Raw genomic sequence first — 22,630 nt, forward strand, 5'->3', positions numbered from 1 at the left:
GCATCATCCATTCGTCTCCCTCTGATGAGGCTTGTAAACACGACACGTGAACGCTGCTGACTAGCCTTCATGTGACCCGTTTTAATCGTTTCCATCTGACAAAAAAAAAAAAAAAAAAAGAGAGAGAGAGAAGTGAGTGGGCAATAAGAAGAGCAGAGGGGGGGGGCAGAGAGAAAGGATAAGTTGAGTGTTGTGGATATTACCAGGCTATGTCCAGGCTCCAGATTATTTTTTAATCAAATCAGTTTGCGTGCTTGTAATTTATAAGCGCCTTGCATTAATCTTTTCTCGTTCTTGTGCCCTCTACGATGACATATTAATTTTTCATAAGCGCAGGATTAGATGGGGGGCCTGTGTATATGTTTTTCTAATATTGCTCTGCATCCCTGCAACCCTTAAATGAGTTTTTTCCCCTTCTTACACCCTCTCGACATTTTTATTTATCTATTTTTTTAAATTCTTTATTTTTTCTGTATTTTTGTTCGAACAATCACACAAAGTTTACAAAGAGTGGCATATAACACAATTTGACCGAATAAATGATAAAGTAGTTGTCTTTACGAGTCCTTTTTCTTAAAACAAAACTTAAAATTAAACAAAAAAAAAAATGAAATAAACCTGGGAAACAGAGAATAAATATGTTTTCCTTTGAGGTTCACATCACACTCTTTTCTATGTCGATTTAAAAAAAAAAAAATTATATATATATATATATATATATATATATATATTTTTTTTTTTTTTTTTTTAAATAAAAGAAAATAAAAATAAAAGTGTACATAATTTTATATAGTATATCAATATACATACACACATGCAACTCAAAATGTTAAACTGACCATAGTTGTATACTTATATGGACTTACAGACAACCTAAGCATCTTTTTTCTGCTTATTTGTCACTAAAACCTTTTATCTTCATACTCAAAAGTTAAAAGAAATATGCAATTATTCTCTTATCACAATAACAATAACTACTTTTAACTGTACTTTTATCTTCATACTCAAAAGTTCATTTAGTTTTTCTAATATTACTTGCATTCCTGCAACCCTTAAATTATTTTTTTCTTCTTAAATCCTCCCGACATTATTATTATTTCTTTTCTTTTTTTTCTTTTATTCTTTATTTTTCTGTATTTTTGTTTGAACAATCACACAAAGTTTAACGGTGGCATACAACACAATTTGACAGATAAAATAATCAAGTAAATAGTGGTCTTTACGAGTCATTTTTCTTAAAACAAAATTCACGGAGAAATTCAATAAATAAATGAAATAAAATAAACTTGGAAAACAGAGAATAAATGTTCAAATCATCCTCTTTTCCATGTTGGTTTAAAAAAAAAAATACAATTATACAAAAGAAAAGTGTACATAGTTTTGTATAGTATATTAATATACATACATGCAACAAAAAATGTTAAATTGACCATAGTTATATACTTATATGGACTTACAGACAACCTGAGCATCTTTTTTCTGCTTATTTGTCACAAACATTTTATTTTCATACTCAAAAGTTAAAAGAAATGCAATTCTTCCCTTATCACAATAACAATAACTATATGCACATGGATATTTTTATTTCTAAACCCAACCCATCCCTTAATTGTTGTCCAATCTGTGACCCGTGCAGAAATATTGTATTTGTGTGTGTGATTTGCAGGAGAAGAGTGTGCTAAAGGCAGTGGGGGGTGTTTTTGTTATTTTTTTGGTGGGATGTTATGTGCATGAAAAAGTCATCTGTAAAGCTGTGGTTGGGTTAGCCACGGCTTTGTTAGATTTGATTTACCCAAATAAGAATTCATATGGTCGTCTTATGTATGAGATGGAAATCCATGGCTGGGAATGAATATTACATGGGGTCTTTCTCCCTTTTTTTCCCCTCTGTCATTGCAGGGGACACTCTTTTTTTTTTCCTAACGTCCCTCGACTTTTCTCCTCGTTCTCTTCTCCTTAAAAAGATCCCCCACTCAGCTCTGATACACACCTTCCCCACTCTCCATCCATCTGAAACTCCCTCCCCACCAACACGCGATACCCACCTCCATAATGTGAGACTCAATGAGGCAGAAGGAGCGCTGAGTGAGGCTGGGGCCTATTAGTTTAGCTAGTCATCTATCTTTCAGCTCTATCTCTGTGACAGCCACCCCCCCCTCGTCTGACGGACGGACCGTGCATTCACCCCACCAGCGTCAAAAAAGAGAAAACGACACAGTGTTTAGGCCTCCATGACTCCTAAAGACACTTATTATGTACACGTGACTTCTTTAATGTTAGGAAAAGTCAGTTTGTTGTTACCAGAGTTCAGTATGATTTGGTTTGAATTTGTTTTTTGGCTAAAATGCATCTCATTTCAGTTTTACAAAGATCTAAAACACCTCTTCAAACCTAAACTCATAACCCATCTCTTCCAATCTGCTCACTGTTCTCTTCTTTTTTGTATTATTCTGTTTTCAATGCAATTAGACTGTTTTTTATTCAGTTTTTATTGTAAAGTGTCCTTGGGTGGCCTGAAATGTGTTTTTAAATAAAATGTATTATTATTATTATTATTATTATTATTATTATTATTATTATTATTATTATTATTATTATTATTATTATTATTATTATTTTTATAGACTATATAGAATAAAATATAAAGCATGAGGGTTTATGCATTTTTTTTTTATTTTAAAAATTAAATTGCCATTGATCAACGTGAGAATAGATGGTATTAATGTTTGTAAACACACACAAACCGATTGGATGTGATCAATGCCTGAGACCACATGATCACATAGGATCTGATTAGATTTATAAATTATAGTTGAGTTTTAATCAGTTAAGGGGGAAAAAAAATCGATATATTTTGATATACATTTTGTTCACATGTGAGTTTTTTTAATTTGTTAATTAATTAATTAATTTTATTTATATTTATATTAATGTTACATTCATAATATACACATATATATAATTTTTTTAATTTATGTATAATTATAATTATTTTTATTTATTTATCTATTTTATTATTTATTTAGTATATTATTTAAATCGATATTTATATATTTATATTTATTTATATATAGTTTTTATTTTATTTTAATTTTTTCACTTTAAAAAAATGCCATTTTCAGTCAAGAAATGAACGGCTCGTAGCTTCTATTTTTAATTTTTTTTTTGTTTTTAAGAGGTTTTAGAATCTCTATCATCAGAGATAATTCCGAGGCGGGCTTGAGATGCAGTATTGTGCATCTGTGTGTCCATATGGAGGTCTCTAGGGAAGGGATTACAGTTTGACCAAGTGAGCAGTGTATGTTTGCGCACTTCATCTCCAGCACTGAGATCCTTTAAACAAAGAGGGGCAGATAGACACACAGAGAGAGACACACAGCAAGTGTACAGGGGGAGGGGCACGAGTAGATGGAACAGCCCTTTTTTTTTTTAGCCCCCCCCTTTGCTTCATTTATATTGTCTTTTTTTTTAATCCTATGTCACTTTAGATTAATTATAATCCATGTTACATTTTCCATGCAAATGTCCCTGATGTGGATTACTTCCAGATAGCTTTGTGTTGTTTGTGTGGATGGCACATGCCGCCGCCATCGCTCAGGGGCCCCACTTCTTATAAATAACCAAGCAAACAAAGGCCCCAGCCGTGTGGAGATGATCCAGTCAGGGCTGCTGGAGGAGGAAATGACGGATTCCTCCTTGTATACCTGCTTTCAATGAGCACAGATGTACTCACTGTTCTATACTGGACAGAGAAACTAAATCCGTATTAGGGTGGTAGACAATGTGATGCTATAAGTAAAAGTTTTCCTAATTTTGCCAGATTGAATTTTGCCTTTGCCGTTTTTATTGCTTAACCAAAGAATGGACAACTTTCACAGATATTAGTAACGTACGCGGAGTTTTCGCAGGGGGGCAGGGCGAGCATTGCCCCCCTAGTGGTCAAAAGTTTTCATTACAGTTTTCCCAAATTAATTCCAAAAAAAACACAACATAATGTATATAATATACAAATATTCTGAGTGCCATAAAACACAGTGACTGTACAAAATAAATAAATAAGTTTGTTGTTCTTTCAGAAATACAAGTTAATTTTTGGCGTCGGAAAGTGAACATTAAACGATGCATCGACGCAAATTTTTGTAGTCAGCATTATCAATTCTGTTAACATTTTTGCATTATTGTATATGTTACACACATTGTGGTTTGGCGCCAATCTTGAGACGGTCCATATATTTAACTCTATTTTTTCCTTTGAATCCCCAAACTCCGCCTGTGATCAGAAATTTGAACGATATAAAGCAAAGTATGGTTATTAATAGTCTGTATTTATACTAAATGACTAAGAACATTTGAAGAGTTTATACACTATTCCTGAAAATAAAAGTAGAAACAGACTCCATTTTTGGTACAGATGCTTGCATCATCGATTAGAAACGAGGCAAAAAGCGATTTGGCAAAATTTGGTGAAAATGTATTTTGTGAACCACCCTAATTCACCCTAATCAAGTAAAGATGTTGGGTATTGGCTTGTTTGTAGCTGCCAAAGTGTTTTTTTTCTTCTTTTTTTAAATGTTAATGTTCTTATTTAGTTTAACTACAGGGAGAGACTATTAATGTCCATACTTATCTTTATATCATTCACATTTCTGATACCTGTGAAAGTTGTGCATTTTGTGTGCCACCCTTCACTGACGTTATATTGGCAACATTTTTTGGTACAGATGTTCAAAATGTCAATAGGAACAAGGAAAAATGCGATCTGGCAAAATTTGGACAACTTTTACGTACAGCATCATAATATGAACCGTTCTGATGTTAATACATCCTGCAAATTTGCCAAACTGGATACGAAACTGGAGATTAAAATATATTAAAGACATTAACATGTTTAATTACCAGCCTGCAGCAGTTCCTCTGTGTGTGTGTGTGTGTGTGTGCGTTGGTGAGAAATGACAGCTTGTTGAACGTCTCTGACGATTCGTCAACGTGACAAGGCCGCGCTCATATTTATCTCTCATTATAACACAAGCTGCAGATGGAAGAGAAAAGGCGAGTCATTAGAAAACACAAGCTAACAGACAGCTGCTGTTTAATGGCCTTTCTTTCCTTTTTTTTTAACTCTCCATCTTATCGCTTCTCTGCTTCTCTCTCTCTTCCATCTCCCTCACAATGCCCCCCTCGGGCTAGATCTGGGCCTGCTGAGTGTTTCAGTGGGAGTTTGGGGTTCAGAGTGTGTTGCTGTAATGTTATCAGGTGACCGGGGGTCAGCCTAATGCGTAACCTCAGAGCAGTAGGCCAGTAAATCATGGGTAGCCGGCCCTCCCCGGCCCTCCCTGGCCCTCCCTGGCCCTGCTCTGACCAGCTCTCCCTTCTAGATTTACTGCTCCGTAACCTTAGCCAGTCTGCCAGAGCTCAGGACAGCTAAATTGAATACTAAATCCAACCCCCCCACCCTCTACCACCCTGTGTTTAGCTCTGTGTTTGTATCTTTTTGTGACATTCAGTGACACAGTGAGAAATATTCAAGCTTTGCATTAAAATCAGACTAAAAAAAAGGATAGCAGCAAGGTTAATGTTATAGATTAGTGTTTCCCAAATGGGGGTACGCGAAAATTAACACATGAAAGCATTAAAAATACGTGGTTTTATGTTTGCAACTCACAAAACGAAATCAAAAACACCAGAAAAAAGGAGAAAAATATACTGAATAATGAAAAAAACAGACAAACAACAACAAAATACTCAAAATAACAACAAAAACACATGCACCAAGAGATAAAAATACTTACTATTGCCAGCAACACACAAAAACAACAACAAAGACGCACAAAATGACAGGAAAACTACACAAGATCACTACAAAATACACAAAAATAACAGAGGAACATACAAAACAACCTGAGAAACAACCAAACGACAACAAAAACACACACAACGAGACAGAGTCATTAAAATAATACCAACAACACACAAAAAACGACAGCAAAAACACACACAATGAGAGAAAAATATACTGAATAATAACAATAAAAGACAAACAACAGAAAAACACACAAAATGACACCAAAAACACACAAAATGATGATAGAAATAATCTTGATTAGAACATGAACTGAAAATACAAGGATCAGTGTTGGTCCCACACTGTAAATGATAAAAACCATAGAAATAAATCCATTCAGGAAGCACTAAATATATATATTTTCCACTTATTTATAAAATATATATTTTTTAAATCTGTTATCACTCATTCATTCCATCATTATTCTCTATAGTTGTCGTTTCACAGAATTCTGAGCAAAATGTAGACGTCAGACATCAGGGGTACTTGGATTCAGAAGTCAGAAAAAGGGGGTACTTGAGCCAAAAAAGTTTGAATACCATTGTTATAGATTTTTTAAAGGAAAGTGTGTTTAAAATAAAAAATAAACATAAATGTCATCAGCTACAAAGGTTTACTCTCTGCTTCTGCTGTTGTTGGAGGTGCTATTCAGGACACAATTACCCCCCAGGGGTAAGCTGCTGTGGGCTTCCTCGTCCTTCTCCATCTTTCTTTCTTTGTTCCATTCCCAGTTCCTCTACATTACTCTGCCTTTTCTTTTTTCCTGCATTGTGCTTTACTTTCATGTGCGTGCAGCTTCCTAAACATCATTGACAGTTGCAAATAAAGATGGGTGGCAAGCGCACCACTCCCTCCCCCCATGCAACGCAAACGTGGTCAGGTGTCATAAATTACCTTTTGATTTATTTAATCAAGCAAAGGTCCAGCTTCGTGCAGACATTTGTCATTGGTTGATAGAGGCGGGGAGTGGGGGGTGGTGCAGAAACAGGCAATTCTGAGTATATTTCTGCTCTTTTACATGAGTGGGCTGCAGCATCTGGAACCCCCCCCACACACACACAGATGGAGGAGGACAAGGACGGAGGAATAGGGTGTTCAAGGGTGTGGTGCAGGGAAAAAAATATATAAATTAAAGGAATTGGCTTCTCTTGCTTCTGCATTGATCTATTATTAATAAAAAACATATGTATGTTAGCAATCTATCGTTTCATTTATGAAATAGAAAAAATACCCTTTGCCCTTAAATATCCATTATGTTCACTATACTGCGTCATGACAGATCATCAGTTGTTACTTTGAGATTTGAATCTGTTTGCTAGTATTATTATTTCTGCTAATATTTTTCCATACCTTGCTATCAATACCTTTAAAGAGATCCTCCACTTTCCAACCCTTGATATTGACTTATTTAAAGATCTGTGCCTAACAATATGCATTATTTTGCACCACATTTGTTTTATTAACTTTTAAAAATGGGATTACTTTTCCATTTTAGAGCCTGTGTTCCACCATCTTGAAATCATGTGATTGATGATGTCACAAGGCCCCACTGCCTGTGAGCATCCCATTGTTTCCTATTGGAGTGAAGCATTCAGCCTGTTTTTTAGATCATTTAGCAGCTTTTTAGATCATTTAGCAGCTAGTTTGGTCAAGCTTCCAAATTGTGCCGCTTTTAGTTGCTCTAAATAATCAGAAAAAGTTAAAGATATCAATGTTTATTTACCAAAAGAGGATAAAAAAACAATGATATGACTTAAAGAATTATGTATTACTAAACTGCAGAATTGGAACTTTGACTCATTCTGTCATAGATTATTTTTTGGGTGAATGTTTGACTCCAATAGAAAACAAGGCAAATGGGGCCGTGTGATGTCATCAATCATGTGATTTCAAGATGGAGAAAAACAGGCTCTAAAACAGGAAAGTTAATGAAATGAATATGGTGCAAAATAATGTGTTTTGTTTGGCATACATTTTCTAATGAGGCCATTTCAAAGGTTTTAAACCACATTTGTACAAACAGTGGAGGAACCCTTTAAGTCAGTAGGTGGTGATATGCTGTACGATAAGATCCTTATGGTCTAGCAAGTTGTTGGAGAGTGCCGTAGGACATTTTTCAATGCTTACGTTAGACAGGACAGGAGTGCACTAAAGAAGCAAGATATAAAAATTTTAATTAACTGACCAAAAATGTGTTTCTATCCCTCGAACAAAAATCTAAGTGTCGTAGCGAGAAATCCTTTACGCACAATCCTAGCTCATCCGACCGCTACCCTTCGTATGAGCTTCTCATAAGTGCTGTTGAAAGCAGGAGGGTCAAAGACACAAGGCTAAAGTAAAAGTCACAAACAGACACACACTCTTACACAAACATTACATTTACATTCCACATGACAGTAATCAATGGCGATGTACGGACGCTTTTCCCCCCGCGCCGCATTGTAAATGTGTTTTGTCGGCTCTTGTCGGACAATCGCCTCATCTCCTTTGGCAGGGATGTAATTTAGTTGCAAATTGACTGGAAGACGGAGGCAAAAATTGAAAGTTGAAATTAGAATTGGTTATAATGGTATATGAGGAAGGCGGGGTGCAGGCTTTGGGAAAAGGTCAGGTGATATGACTGGGGGGCCTCCAGCCTGGAACAATCTGACCAATGGTGTGTCAGAGGCCTGGCTTAGGGCACAAAACGCACACACACACAGACACAACAAACCCTGCAGGCACCATCACTAGCAATAGAAGACGAGATTACCTCGCTCTTCTGAGCTGCAGAGCAATTCTCGGATGTTCTTGGAAATTCACATTGTGCCCTTGTGTTTCTCTTTTTCTCTCTCTCTCTGCCTCCATGCCTCTCTCTCTCTCTCTTGTCACTTTCTTTGACAGGCCAATATTTCAGGCTCCAGATATAGGGGATTACAAATAAAATAAGTGGAACGCCTACTTAATGCAACAGAATTAAAATGCATAAACGGGCCGGAGGAATTGATATGCGCCCAATACAAACAGGAGCCGCCACGGAATAATATGAAATACAAAATGTTTTTTTTTTTTTTTTCTTTCTCCCCCCCCCCCTCTCTCCATGTATCAGTGCTTTGATTTCCCTTTTTTTCCATTTGTGCATCCAGCGTGAAGCGTTGATTCGCAAGAGTGAGGTTCACATATTGCCTTGAGTGACCAGACGAGGGAGGGGGGGAGGGTATAGGAGCGTTGGGGGTTTTGATGGCTTAGGGAGAGAGAAAGGAGGGTGGGAGAGTTGCAGTGTCTTTGTGTTGTGCAGAGTGGGTAAATTGCAGTGGCAGAGTATAGCGGGGTCTGCACGGCCTGTATCCGAGGATGAGGCTAATGAAAGATTTATCAGCGGCTGCAGCGTTTACTAAATACAACCAGGGGCTGATCTCTCCTCACTGAGCCCCGCTGTTGGTTTCACACACGCTTACACGCGCACATACAAACAGACACACAATAAAACAACTGCTGCTGCTGCTGCTGCACCACCAGCCGTGACCGAGCCTAAAAAATGTACCATCTTTTACAGACACAAGTTATCTAGGCAGTAGGGGAAAAAATGTATCTGAATATGAACTAATGAAGTGTATAATATTACTGTAACATTTAATGTATGTCATGATGTGATAATGAGCACGCCTGAGGTTTTTTTCTTACGTTTTAACATGTCCTCAGGGTAGAAACAGGTCAGTATTTATGCTTGTGAATAATGCAGTTAATGCTAGTGTATTGATGACACATATTAAAGAAAAATCACTTGATGCACCTGTTTGTTATCCATATTATTGTTTGTGTGTCCATAGAACAACCCATTCATGATATAAAAATACAGAAAATACATTTACTTTTTTTGTGAAAGCTTGAGAAACTTTATGCATTTTCTTGTAACTTTCTTTATTACTTTTGCACATTATCAGTATTTCCATACAGAATGTTTTTTTTTTTTTTCAACCAACAAAGTTAAACACATACAGTATATACAGACAAATAATTAGTATTTGGTAGATATAACATGTGAGGATATGTTGTTTATATTTTTTAAATGTGTACCTTTTCTACTGTCTTCCAGGAGTGAATGCTGTATCCAAAGAGGTCAGTGGACCGAATGCGATGGGGAAACATTCCCTGCTGCACGATCAACAACATGAAACTCCTCCCAAAAGGCCAAAATCTGCAGAGGGAAAGACTTCGGCCAATGATCAGGTGAAGCATGGTGAAATAAAACCTCTAGAGCAGGGGTGTCAAACTCATTTTAGTGCAGGGGCCAAATACAGAGCAGTAAAACGAGTAATTTCAACATTATTGTGCCCTATTTTGCACTTCTACGTATACATGAAATACAAAATATGTAAGAAACCGACAATATCCAAGCAATAAGTGATAGATATCAGTCCCAATAGGATCTTCACTTTAAATTTCCTGGATTTTGTGACCAATTTCTATTGAATTAAGGGTAATATTGTGTAATAATTTGAGGAAAATTGAAGGATTTTGTAAAAATGTTTAGTTTTGCATTAAAAATGACTGTAATCATGGGATAAAAGTACAGGAAAAACTGTGAGCACCTGCAAATATCGTTAAGTTTCATTTACACAATTACTTTTTCTCCCATGGGCTGAATTGGATGCTCCAAAAGGCCAGATTTGGCCCCCGGGCCATGAGTTTGATACATGCTCTAGAGCTTTGGAGAATAATTTAATTGAAATGTCACTACGACCATTTCCGTTTTCACCTTCTGATGTCCGACGTCATTTTGAACCGCTAATGATTGAAATGTGGGATTTATTGTTGGATGTACAGAATGCTGATAACTAATGAGGCCGTTTGGTCCATATACACACTAATGAAATGTAACCTTCACTGTCACCGTGGAATGAGCTAATGGGAAGATACTTAACTGCACGGTGCAGAAATGCTAAGCCAAGCATTTAGCGTTTGCTGGCGCCAGCTTTCATCCGAAGGGTTAAATGCATCCCAACATTCCCTCTGTGACAGAGCTTTTTAGCATCAAGCACAACAGACCAGGCTTTGTGCTCTTAAGTGAAATACCTGCACTGGCCTTAGGCCTCCCTCAATGCTTGCTTCCCCCCTTTTTGCATCTCTTTAAATTATACGTGTTTTTAAATTAGATTATGAAGTATTAGCTCGTCCAGTTCTGGGCCCGGCAAGGAGGGAGGACTTAGTCATTTCAGAAATGGATTCTATTAAGACAGGTGGTAGGGAAGCATCTATGCTAAAAGTACTCCCTGTAATGAGGGCATGGTGTAGCTTGGAAAGAGTACACACACCTTTGTCATCTCTAATCTCCTGATTAGAAATTCTGGCCTAGCATTTCTCCTACTAATAAAATTGTATGAGTTTAGAGACTTAAGTGAATTACATGAAACATGGTTGATCAATGTTTTACTGTGTGAAAGTGGACAAGGGAAGGTCTGGGGAAAGGTCAACGTATGACAGAGAATTTTGCGATTGAATACATAAAATTAGAGGCACTGTTTTCCTACATGTCCCTGATTGTGACCCTTTGCTGTTCGTATCATCTTTTTCAGCTTCAGCAATGTCCGTATTGCAACTACAGCAGCAAAGATGCCAACCGCATGCAGCTCCACGTGATGTCCCAGCATTCCATGCAGCCGGTGATTCGCTGTCCACTGTGTCAGGATGTTCTGAGCAACAAGATCCATTTGCAGCTGCATCTCACCCACCTTCACAGTGTGGCTCCTGACTGTGTGGAAAAGTTGATTCTAACTGTACGTACTATTATTTTTTTCGAAACAATAAGTAAACAAGAATTAATTTTTATTTTCCAGATAAATTACTTATTTCATGATGTTAATGAGAGACTTAACAGAAGATTATTTTTTGACAAAATGTATTTCACTCTCATAGGTTGTTGGACCTGATACAGCAACACCAAATAATTTAATGCATCCTAAAACTGGACAAGATAAAAGCCAGTCTATGATGGATTCCTCAAACTCTCAGGCTGCAGGACCAGGAAAGTTTCAAGGTGAGCAAAAACATGTCAGATAGTATCACTTTCCCTCTCGTATTTGTACTGTTGTAATTATCATGAACTCTAATGGCAAAATATAACTATAAAAGTTAGATTTATTTAGTGTCACAAGAAAAATCTTGAAACAAAATGGGTAATTTTAATTTATTTTTCAATTTGTAGGAAACATCTTAAAGGACGAACTGACCAGTCAAGACAAGAATGAATTAGATCAGCAGACTGATGAGCTAAAGCCACCTAAGGAGGCCTCTGAGGCTCCAGACTGGAAGAGATCTAGTGGATTAGGACATGAGAACAAGTCCCCTGATAACCTACAAGATCACCTCAGTGAGCTTCAAAGACTCCAACAGCAACAACAGCAGCTGTCCGTCTCTGATCGCCATGTCTACAAGTATCGTTGCAACCACTGCAGCCTGGCCTTCAAGACAATGCAGAAGCTTCAGATACATTCTCAATACCATGCTATCAGAGCGGCAACTATGTGCAGCCTTTGCCAGCGCAGCTTCAGGACATTCCTGGCCCTCAGGAAGCATTTAGAAAATGGACACCCTGAGCTCAGTGAAGCAGAAGTGCAGCAACTCATAGGAAATTTGCCACTGAATGGAGATATTACTGAAAGTGAAGCCAGGGCCTTGGAGGATGCTCAGACCTTTGAGCATGACTTGGACAAAGATGATGAAATGGACCAGGAAGACAAGCCTAGTCCAACAGGAAGTGATAGTAGTTCACTGCTAGATGACATGGGAGTAGAGCCCAAAAGAACCCTTCCGTTTAGGAAAGGCCCCAACTTCACGATGGAGAAATTTTTAGACCCTTCACGACCCTACAAGTGCACGGTTTGCAAAGAGTCCTTTACCCAGAAGAACATCCTACTTGTTCATTATAATTCAGTTTCCCACCTGCATAAATTGAAGAAAGTCCTTCAAGAAGCATCAAGCCCAGTACCACAGGAAACAAGCAACAACATTGACAACAAGCCTTTTAAGTGCAACATTTGCAATGTTGCTTATAGCCAAAGTTCAACACTTGAAATTCACATGAGGTCAGTACTCCACCAGACCAAAGCCAGAACAGCCAAAACTGACATGAGTAACAGCAGTAGCAGCAGTACCACTAGTACTACTGTTCCGGTACCTGAAAAAAGTCCAGGCCCAAGCACACAAGTGAACTCAGCGCACTCTGACTCTGCTAGAAGTGGAACACCATCGTCAAACAAAGAAAGCACTATGGAACCCAAAGAACCCAACAGCAGCACCAATAACACCAAACCAACTACTACTGATCATATTTCAACACAAGCAAGCAGCCACCAGTCAGCCCAGTCCTCAGTCCAACTGCAAATGCAGCTTCAACATGAGTTGCAACAACAGGCAGCTTTTTTCCAGCCCCAGTTCCTCAATCCAGCTTTCTTTCCCCATTTTCCAATGACCCCAGAGGCACTGCTGCAGTTCCAACAGCCACAGTTCCTCTTCCCTTTTTACATACCTGGAGCTGAATTCAACCTAAGCCCAGAACTTGCACTCCACTCAGCAGCAGCTTTTGGGATGCCGGGCCTTACTGGATCATTCCTTGAGGACCTGAAGCAGCAGATGCAGCAACAGCACCAGCTGCAGCAGGCCCAGGCTCAACAACAGGCCCAACAACAACAACAACAACAACAACAACAACAACAACAACAGCAGCAGCAGCAGCAAGCCTCCCAGACACAGATGCAAATTCAGCAATCTAAAAACCAGCAGCTACATACTTCCAAAACCAAAATGGAGTCTAGCACTGTGTCTATTTCAGATATACAGATGACAAGGGATGTAGACGACTCCAATGAGAAGAAGGAAAGCAGAGCAAAGCTGGAAAATGGAGGTGATTCTTTAAATGATGGAGGTAAAGACCACAAGGACATAAAAAAGTCAAAGTTCTCAGAACCTCTGATTCCCCCTCCACGTATTGTGTCTGGAGCAAGAGGTAATGCCGCAAAAGCACTATTAGAAAACTTTGGATTTGAGCTGGTTATTCAATACAATGAAAACAGACAGAAAAACCAAAAGAAAAACAAAGAAGGAGTTCAACAAGTGGAAATGAATACAGATAAACTTGAATGTGGGATGTGTGGAAAGCTTTTTTCCAACATGCTGATCCTCAAAAGCCACCAGGAACATGTACACAGTCACTTTTTCCCATATGTGGAACTTGAAAAATTTGCCCAGCAGTACAGAGAGGCCTATGACAAGCTTTATCCTATAAACCCTTCTTCCCCTGAAACTCCCCCACCCCCACCGCCACCACCACCTCCTCCCCCTCCTGCAGTCCCAGCTCCAGTGACATCTTCTCAGCCTTCTACTGCATCAATGACAAAGACCCAAACATCTGTGCCCTCTCCAGTTCCTGTCACTCATCAGAACACTCATCAACCATCTCTGCAGGCCCAGCCACAACAGCCTCCACCCCCTCCTCCAACTCCAACAGCTCCACCTGCACCTCCTCAAGTGCAGCTTCCTGTTCCGTTAGATCTGCCTCTTTTCCCACCTCTAATGATGCAGTCTGTGCAGCACCCTGGCCTGCCCCATCAGTTGGCCCTTCAGCTGCCCTCCATGGACTCACTGTCTTCTGACCTCACACAGCTCTGCCAGCAACAGTTGGGACTTGATCCAAACTTCCTTCGCCAGTCTCAGTTCAAGCGGCCACGCACCCGCATCACTGATGACCAACTTAAAATTCTTCGTGCAAACTTTGACATTAACAATTCTCCGAGTGAGGAACAAATTCAAGAGATGTCAGAAAAGTCTGGCCTCCCTCAAAAAGTCATTAAGCACTGGTTCCGTAACACTCTCTTTAAAGAAAGACAGCGAAGTAAAGATTCTCCTTACAATTTTAATATTCCTCCTGTTACCACATTGGAGGATATTCGATTGGAATCCCAGCTTAGTTCCCATGAATACTACAGAACTGACTCAGCCCTAAACAAAAGGTCTTCCAGGACCAGATTTACCGACTATCAGTTAAGGGTTCTTCAAGATTTCTTTGACACTAATGCCTATCCTAAGGATGATGAGATTGAGCAACTCTCGACCGTCCTCAACCTACCGACACGAGTGATTGTGGTGTGGTTCCAGAATGCACGCCAGAAAGCTCGCAAGAGCTACGAGAATCAGGCAGATTCAAAAGACAGTGAGAAAAGAGAGCTGACCAACGAGAGATACATAAGAACCACCAACATGCAGTACCAGTGCAAAAAGTGTAATGTTGTGTTCCCACGTATCTTTGATCTTATCACTCACCAGAAAAAACTGTGTTATAAGGATGAAGATGAAGATATTAATGAGGACAACACATGTGAAGAGTACATGGATATCATTGAGCAAGGTCCTTACAAGAATAACCAGGTACCTTTAGAGCCAGCCAAACTGATACAACCAGGAACTGCCACAAGCTCCGGCTCAAGCTCACCTGTAATGTCATCTCCTCGTACTACCATGGGAAAAACTTCACCGAAACCAGAAACTGCCCTGGAAACTGACATCAAACAAGCTGAGACTGCCCCTTTTCCACTGATAAAATCACTACCTGAACCCAGACCATCTAAGGCTTGTACCCCACAGCCACCTCCACAGAAAGCCCCCCAGCAACAGATGTCAAGACCCCATTCCCAGCCTCAGGCAGCTGCAGTACCATCAAGCCCACTCTCCCTAACCCTTTCTTCACTCACAAACAACCTTCCCCATCAAATGCTTCAGTACCAATGTGACCAGTGTAAGATAGCTTTTCCAACTGTAGAGCTTTGGCAAGAGCATCAGCACATGCATTTTTTGGCTGCTCAGAACCAATTCCTCCATTCTCAATTTCTTGAAAGACCGATGGATATGCCATACATGATTTTTGACCCCAACAACCCTTTAATGGCAACTCAGCTATTATCTGGCGGGCTATCTCAATTAGCCTCTCAGGCTAGCTCTGGCATGGGCTCAGCTGCAGGCTCAGGGGCAATGAAGAGAAAACTTGATGATAAGGATGAAAATCCTAATGATAAAGATGGTGGAAACAGCAGTGAAGAGCAACACAGAGATAAGCGTTTGAGAACCACCATTACACCAGAGCAACTGGAGATTCTTTATGATAAATACCTCCTTGACTCTAACCCAACAAGGAAGATGCTGGACCATATTGCACGAGAGGTTGGATTGAAAAAGAGAGTTGTGCAAGTTTGGTTCCAAAACACTCGTGCTAGAGAGAGAAAGGGACAGTTCAGGGCATTGGGGCCCACCCAGTCCCATAAGAAATGTCCGTTCTGCAGGGCACTCTTCAAGGCTAAATCTGCCCTTGACAGCCACATTCGATCTCGGCACTGGCATGAGGCAAAGCAAGCTGGTTTTAGTTTGCCACCAAGCCCAGTGATGAATCAAGACAACGAAAGAGGTGAAAGCCCAAATAAGTACAATTTTTTTGACTACCCGCAGCTGCCTACCAAGACTGAGCCAAATGAGTATGAGCTGCCTACTGCATCCTCAACTCCAGTGAAACCATCTGAACAGCAAATAAAAAACTTCTTGAGCCCTTCATCCTTAAAAGCTGAAAACTGCGATGAAACTGAAGGGCCCAATGCTAATTCAGCCGAAGCTTCATCTTATGATCTGAGTAAGATGGACTTTGATGAGACATCCTCAATTAACACAGCCATTAGCGATGCTACAACTGGAGATGAGTGTAATAATAATGAGGTGGAAAGCCTTACTGCCAATGGGGGGGACAAGCTAAGTGATGGCAAAAGCAGTATGATTCAAAATGCTGACAGTGGTAATGAAAGGTTTCAGTTCAGCATGGTGAGCCCAGCTCTCAGCTTCTCTGGAAAAGACTACGAATCTATCTATAGCTCAAGAGATGATTTAATGGATGAGAACAATGACATGAGTGAATCATCAAGCCTGGCTGATCCCAGTTCTCCAAGTCCATTTGGGGTGGGGAACCCCTTCAACAAGTCAAAAGGCAATGCTGGCGATAGACCTGGCCACAAACGATTCAGGACTCAAATGAGTAACCTTCAACTTAAAGTACTTAAAGCCTGTTTTAGTGACTACCGCACTCCTACGATGCAAGAGTGTGAGATGCTTGGAAATGAGATTGGACTTCCAAAGCGTGTTATCCAGGTGTGGTTCCAAAACGCCAGAGCAAAAGAAAAGAAATTCAAGATCAACATTGGAAAGCCATTCACGATAAGTCAAGGCTCACCAGAAGGACCAAGACCTGAGTGTACACTGTGTGGTGCGAAGTACACTGCCCGGATGTCAGTCCGTGACCACATCTTCTCTAAGCAGCACATCGCCAAAGTGCAAGAAAGCTTGGGAAACCAGGTGGATCGAGAAAAGGACTACCTAGCACCAACCACTGTCCGTCAGCTGATGGCCCAGCAGGAGCTGGACCGCATGAAGAAAGCTGGTGACGGAGTCGGTTTGGCTGGCCAGCAGACTTCAGTGGACAACAATAATGCACTTCATGGCCTCAGCCTTCCCTCAGGCTACCCAGGGTTGTCTGGCCTCCCACCAGTGCTACTTCCTGGGGTCAATGGGCCATCATCACTTCCTGTTTTCCCACCCAACACACCTGGTGAGTTATCATGACACATAGGAAGAGCAGTCGAAAACTAGAATCTTTATGAACTGCACTATTTTATTTTAATGACTGCTACAGAAGGGTTTTTTCAGAAGTCTTATTAAAAAAAAAAATTATAATTTTAAATAAAAAATTGTGGGAGCTATTGCATGTGAATTTCTGAATGAGTTATTTGTAATATTTGTGTTTTTCATTTTTCTACCAATGTATTCATATTGTCACTCTGTTTGATTTGAATTTCCTAGTTGTGTATGCTTGGTAAATTATATATTAACATGGTAAAGTGATTATAAAGCGCATGTGACAGTTTTGATCCATAACAAAAAACATAAATAAACTCAGCCAGTGACAAAGTTAGCATGGACATCTTACACAAATTGCCACAGTGATTTGGATTTGATGATAAAAAATATTAAATATTTCCATATCTATATACCACTGTATTTCAGCTTTAGCGTCTCCCGGTGCTGGCATGCTTGGGTTCCCTACACCAGCCACCCCCTCTCCTGCCATGTCTCTCAGCACTACCCCAACCAAGACTCTTCTGCAGACTCCTCCTCCACCTCCTCCTCCACTTCCTCCTCCTCCTCCTGTTCCCTCCACACCTCCGGCAGCTGTAAACCACACAGATCAACAAGGCAAGGATTCAGAAAGAGATGGCAACAAGAAACCAGGAGACATACCAACTCAAAGGAAGGGGAAGGACAGAGATAACGAGAGCGGCTCCCGCCCTGAGACACCTAGTATGGCCAAAAAAAGAGAAAAACAATCTCCAGCCCCAGGGAAACCAGGAAGTGAAACTTTGCTAGATGCTACACAGCTCCAGGCCCTTCAGAATGCTCTAGCAGCAGGTGATCCCAGTGCTTTTTTGGGTGGGCAGTTCCTGCCGTACTTCCTTCCCGGATTTCCCAACTGCTTCTCCCCCCAACTTCCTCGAGGGGTGCAGGCAGGAGGCTACTTCCCACCACTGTCTGGAATGGAGAATCTTTTTCCATATGGGCCGGCAGCAGTCCCACAAGCTGCCATGGCCGCTGGCCTCTCCCCGACTGCTCTCCTGCAGCAGTACCAGCAGTACCAGCAGTCCATCCAGGATTCACTGCAAAAGCAACAACAGCAGCAGCAGAAACATCTCGAGCAACAGCAGAAACAACTGCAGCAACAGAAAGCAACTCCGGCGAAGACACCCCAGAGCGTTCAAAGCACCACAGCCAACTCATTCAAGCCAAAAGAAGCTCTAGATGCTATGGTGGACAACAACAAAGGCTCTTCAACAGAAAGCACAAAAGAAGAACCGAAAACAGATACCAAAAGTACCATGGATTTTCCAGACGCTTTTATCGTACCGTCCGTAAAGCATGAGTTTATATGCAGGAAGTGCCAGATGATTTTTGCTGACCAAGATTCAGTGCTGCGTCATCAAAAGTCCTTCTGTTACTTTGGACATCCTTTTACTGACCCGCAAGAGACAGTGCTTCAGAAGGCAGTGAGCAACTACACTTGTGTTGCCTGCAATGTGGTTGTTAACGGGAACGAAGCACTTGGTCAACACCTTCAGTCGAGCTTGCACAAAGAGAAAACAATCAAACAAGCAATGAGAAATGCCAAAGAGCATACTAGATTATTACCTCACTCTGTCTGTTCCCCTACTCCTAACACCACATCTACCTCGCAGTCTGCAGCTTCTTCTAATAACACCTTTCCTCATCTCTCTCGCTTGTCCATGAAGTCCTGGCCAAATATCCTGTTCCAGGCCACCACAGCCCGGAAAGCTGCTTCCTCCTCCCCGTCTGCCTCTCCTCCTCCCCCCCTCTCCTCACCTTCAACGGTTACCTCAACTTCCTGCAGCACCTCAGGGGTTCCAACCTCACTACCCACCGAGAGTTGTTCAGATGAGTCTGACAATGAGCTAAGCCAGAAGCTGGATGACTTGGATAACGCGTTGGAAGTCAAGGCGAAGCCAGCCTCTGGCCTAGACGCAAGCTTCAGTAGTATCAGAATGGATATGTTCAGTGTGTAGGAGTGACAAAAGGATCCCTTGCTTAAAGAAAAAAATAAGACTTTTTAAACTGCAGTTCCAAAGTTTCTCTTAACCCAAAAAATTACAGTACCAAATGATTGACTCAGGATTGTTTTTCCCATATTGATATGCTGGCAAGATATTGATTGATTTTTGTTATGGACAGAACTGTTGCAGATGCTTGACTGAGCTTATATTGTATACAAAAACATGGAGTAGGAAAAAAATCCCACAGGCTCCCTCGGGGGAGCTTGTTTCAAGCCAAAAACTCTCATGATAGCAAATTGCACCTCAGCTGGATTGTTTTCCAAATGCTAGCATGTACTGTATGGGATGACGATCCAGAACCCTCAAAGAGAATCTCTCTTAGTTTAGATAGGTGTAATTCAGTAGCTTTAAATTCTCAGGTCAGAACATAACATTTCTCATTTGTTAAAGCAGCAACAAGCCTGGGTACACTTGGCTTATAACCAAAACATGTCAAGCTTTATCGGACGCATTTCCTTGATGTGTATAGAGTTACCAAGAGACAATATTACTGTTACAAAGGACGATGTGCATATTCTTTTAGTTTTGCCCTACCAAGACAGTATGGTTTTGCCACTGAGGGAATTTAGAATGGTGAAGTAAAAGTAAATGTGTATGATGCCCCTGTGTTTGCCAGTTTGTATTACAACAAGCTGTATCTATTTCCCACCCCAACCCCCCTTTTTTCTTGTAGTATATACTGTGCCAACTCTTACCTTCTCACTTTTACCTCTGCTCACACCCTTTTCTGAAGAGGTAATAACTCTAGTTTTTATAGACTCTCAGATTATGTGAATATAACATTTTTCATTTGTGAATTGCTGTACTGTTAAGGTACCTGCTTGTGTCTGGACTATAGTGCACTTATTTTTTTTTTTTCGTTTGTCTTTTTATTATTTGAGTAGGCCATTTGTTAATTTAATAGTTTTCTTTTCTTCTGTTTGTATGTATGTATGTATGTATGTTGGTGTTTTTAAAATATTATTTGTGTCTATTGCGGCAGCATATTGGTCCACATTTGTTACAGGATTGATGCCTAACAATCCAGAGACCTATTTAACAAATTGGTGCATCCATGAAAGCAGTACTGTATACTTGAAACTGTTAAGGTACAAGTTGGTCACAACGTTAAGAAGAAGAAGAAGAATAAAAAATAAAACCAAACTTATGATTGTTTGCTTTAAGTTGCAAATATGCTGCTTTAAAAATCGGGACAACAGCATTAGTGTGGTGTATGAAAACACTTTCATGTACTTGTAGGACTGAAAAACAGTGTTACACGCGTACGTACACACAGCCTTGTAGGTTCAACTTCTATCACTTCTGACCATTTACAGCCAATAATAATAACATTTGAATCAACACATTGCAAAGTATTACCGTACATCATTTTTGCTGCTACTGTGTAATGTTAATTTGCTTTCCATAAATTCACACAACTTTCAACCAAAACATCAAACTGATCCATTAATTGCATAGGTTTTTTTTTTTCCTTTTTTTCTGTGGATCTAAGAATGTGAAAGCTGTCAAAGGGTGTTCAATTTTTTACGAATCACTTTCCTAGTTTGGTAACCAGTGTGGTTCATTCCAAAGTAACAGAAGGCTATTTGTATGAAAGAAAAAGGCTCGTGAACAAAGAAAGCTAAGCTGTTGTACATATTCGTAGTTGGCTGTGCATGGTACAAATTTATTAATATGAAGAAATGCAAAAATGTATTGCTTTTGGTATTTCCTATTCTGAGATGAGCAAGTAGCATGTAATGCAACTGTTTGACAGGTTAAATCAAAATCATGCATAGTTATTGTTTCAAACAATGGAATCAAGTAACATTTCCTCCTATGTTTTATTATTGTGTATTTTTATTATTGTATTATAAGTTTAAAGCAAAAATGTCAATTTTTCTGCGTGAGCTTTTAAAATGTTTTTTTTTTTTTTTTTTTTTTTTTAATTTCTAGTATTTTACATTTACTTTATTCCTGAAGACACTTTTCGATTGTGTTTCATGAGAGACATCCTGGCGTCCGAAGGTGCAATTCTGCCATTGTACAAACACGAGCGACTGTCCGGATTCCAAAGGCTTTCACACAACTCTGGCTCTTTGCCTTTTTCCCCCACTCTGTGGCTCAGCATTAAAAAGACTGAACTGTCTGCTAACATCGTGTGCTAAGATGTTAGCATCAGACGGGAACGCTTTCCACAACCAAGGACTGGTAACAGCTAACAAACCAACACAAAGGATGGTCCAACGATATAACTGTACATAGATATTGCAACTGCACAGCAGCCAAAAAGAAAAAAAAAAGAACTTTTTAAAAAAGGATGGATTGTGTCATGTTCATGGGGGACAGCCTTCAAAAGGTTGAAATTGGATTTGTTCTTCTGGATGTCAAAGGGATTTTCATGGCGCAATCATATCCTACACAATATGTACTCTTCAACATCTGGGTTACATAGGAAATGCACCCTGAGGTTTTAATAAGAAGAAGCCCCTACGGCTAAAACTTTAAATAAACTAAACCAAAAATGTTATTGATGTTTTATATATAGAGAGTAGTCGCATTAGTTTTTGTTACTGTACTGTTTGAGGTCTCAACTGTACCGTATCACGGTAATAACATGGTTTTGAAACCTTTTTTATTTTGTCACAGACCTGTTGTCATAGTTGAAATGACGTTTATTGTAGATGGTATTTGAACAACTTCTGGAAATAGTTCATCAAGTATGTTTGTTGCTCATTGTTGTGATACATTAAAAGCTGTATCTGCAAACCAGCATGGACTCGTCCTTTTACATTTCTGTCTCAGATCACATGTAATCCTGTGCTTTTTAGTAATCTAGTAAAAAAAAATATTACAGATTTTATTTACTGGTTTTGTGGAGAGTTAGGACCAGTATAAAAAAAGTAATCTGACTACTGATTTAAAAAGCTAATTCATTACTGATTACTTGAATCTAAATGTAACTAATTTAGATTACAAACCAATCGCCTTGTTGGAGCAGGACATGTAACAAGACCTGAATTATTAAAAGTAAAAATGAATAAAACCCAAAATGTAATAAATGGTCAATAATGTAACAAAAGTGCTTTGCCCGAAATGTAATTAAAAAGAATAATAATAA

The 22,630-nt window shown here is 39.5% G+C and overlaps 1 protein-coding gene across 1 annotated transcript in view; it reads left to right on the forward strand.

The window, feature by feature from the left end:
* The window catches only part of zfhx4 (zinc finger homeobox 4), a 107,799-nt gene extending 85,518 nt beyond the window's left edge, over positions 1-22,281 (forward strand). Inside the window, 5 exon segments of the mRNA XM_028435087.1 lie at positions 9,918-10,051; positions 11,398-11,598; positions 11,738-11,858; positions 12,027-17,459; positions 17,915-22,281. Of these exon segments, the coding sequence (XP_028290888.1) occupies positions 9,918-10,051; positions 11,398-11,598; positions 11,738-11,858; positions 12,027-17,459; positions 17,915-19,482 (7,457 nt within the window). The 3' untranslated portion in view covers positions 19,483-22,281.
* The last annotated feature ends 349 nt before the right edge of the window (positions 22,282-22,630 follow it).

The sequence above is a fragment of the Gouania willdenowi genome, chromosome 20 (assembly GCF_900634775.1).
Source record: "Gouania willdenowi chromosome 20, fGouWil2.1, whole genome shotgun sequence".
Taxonomy (NCBI): Eukaryota; Metazoa; Chordata; class Actinopteri; order Blenniiformes; family Gobiesocidae; genus Gouania; species Gouania willdenowi.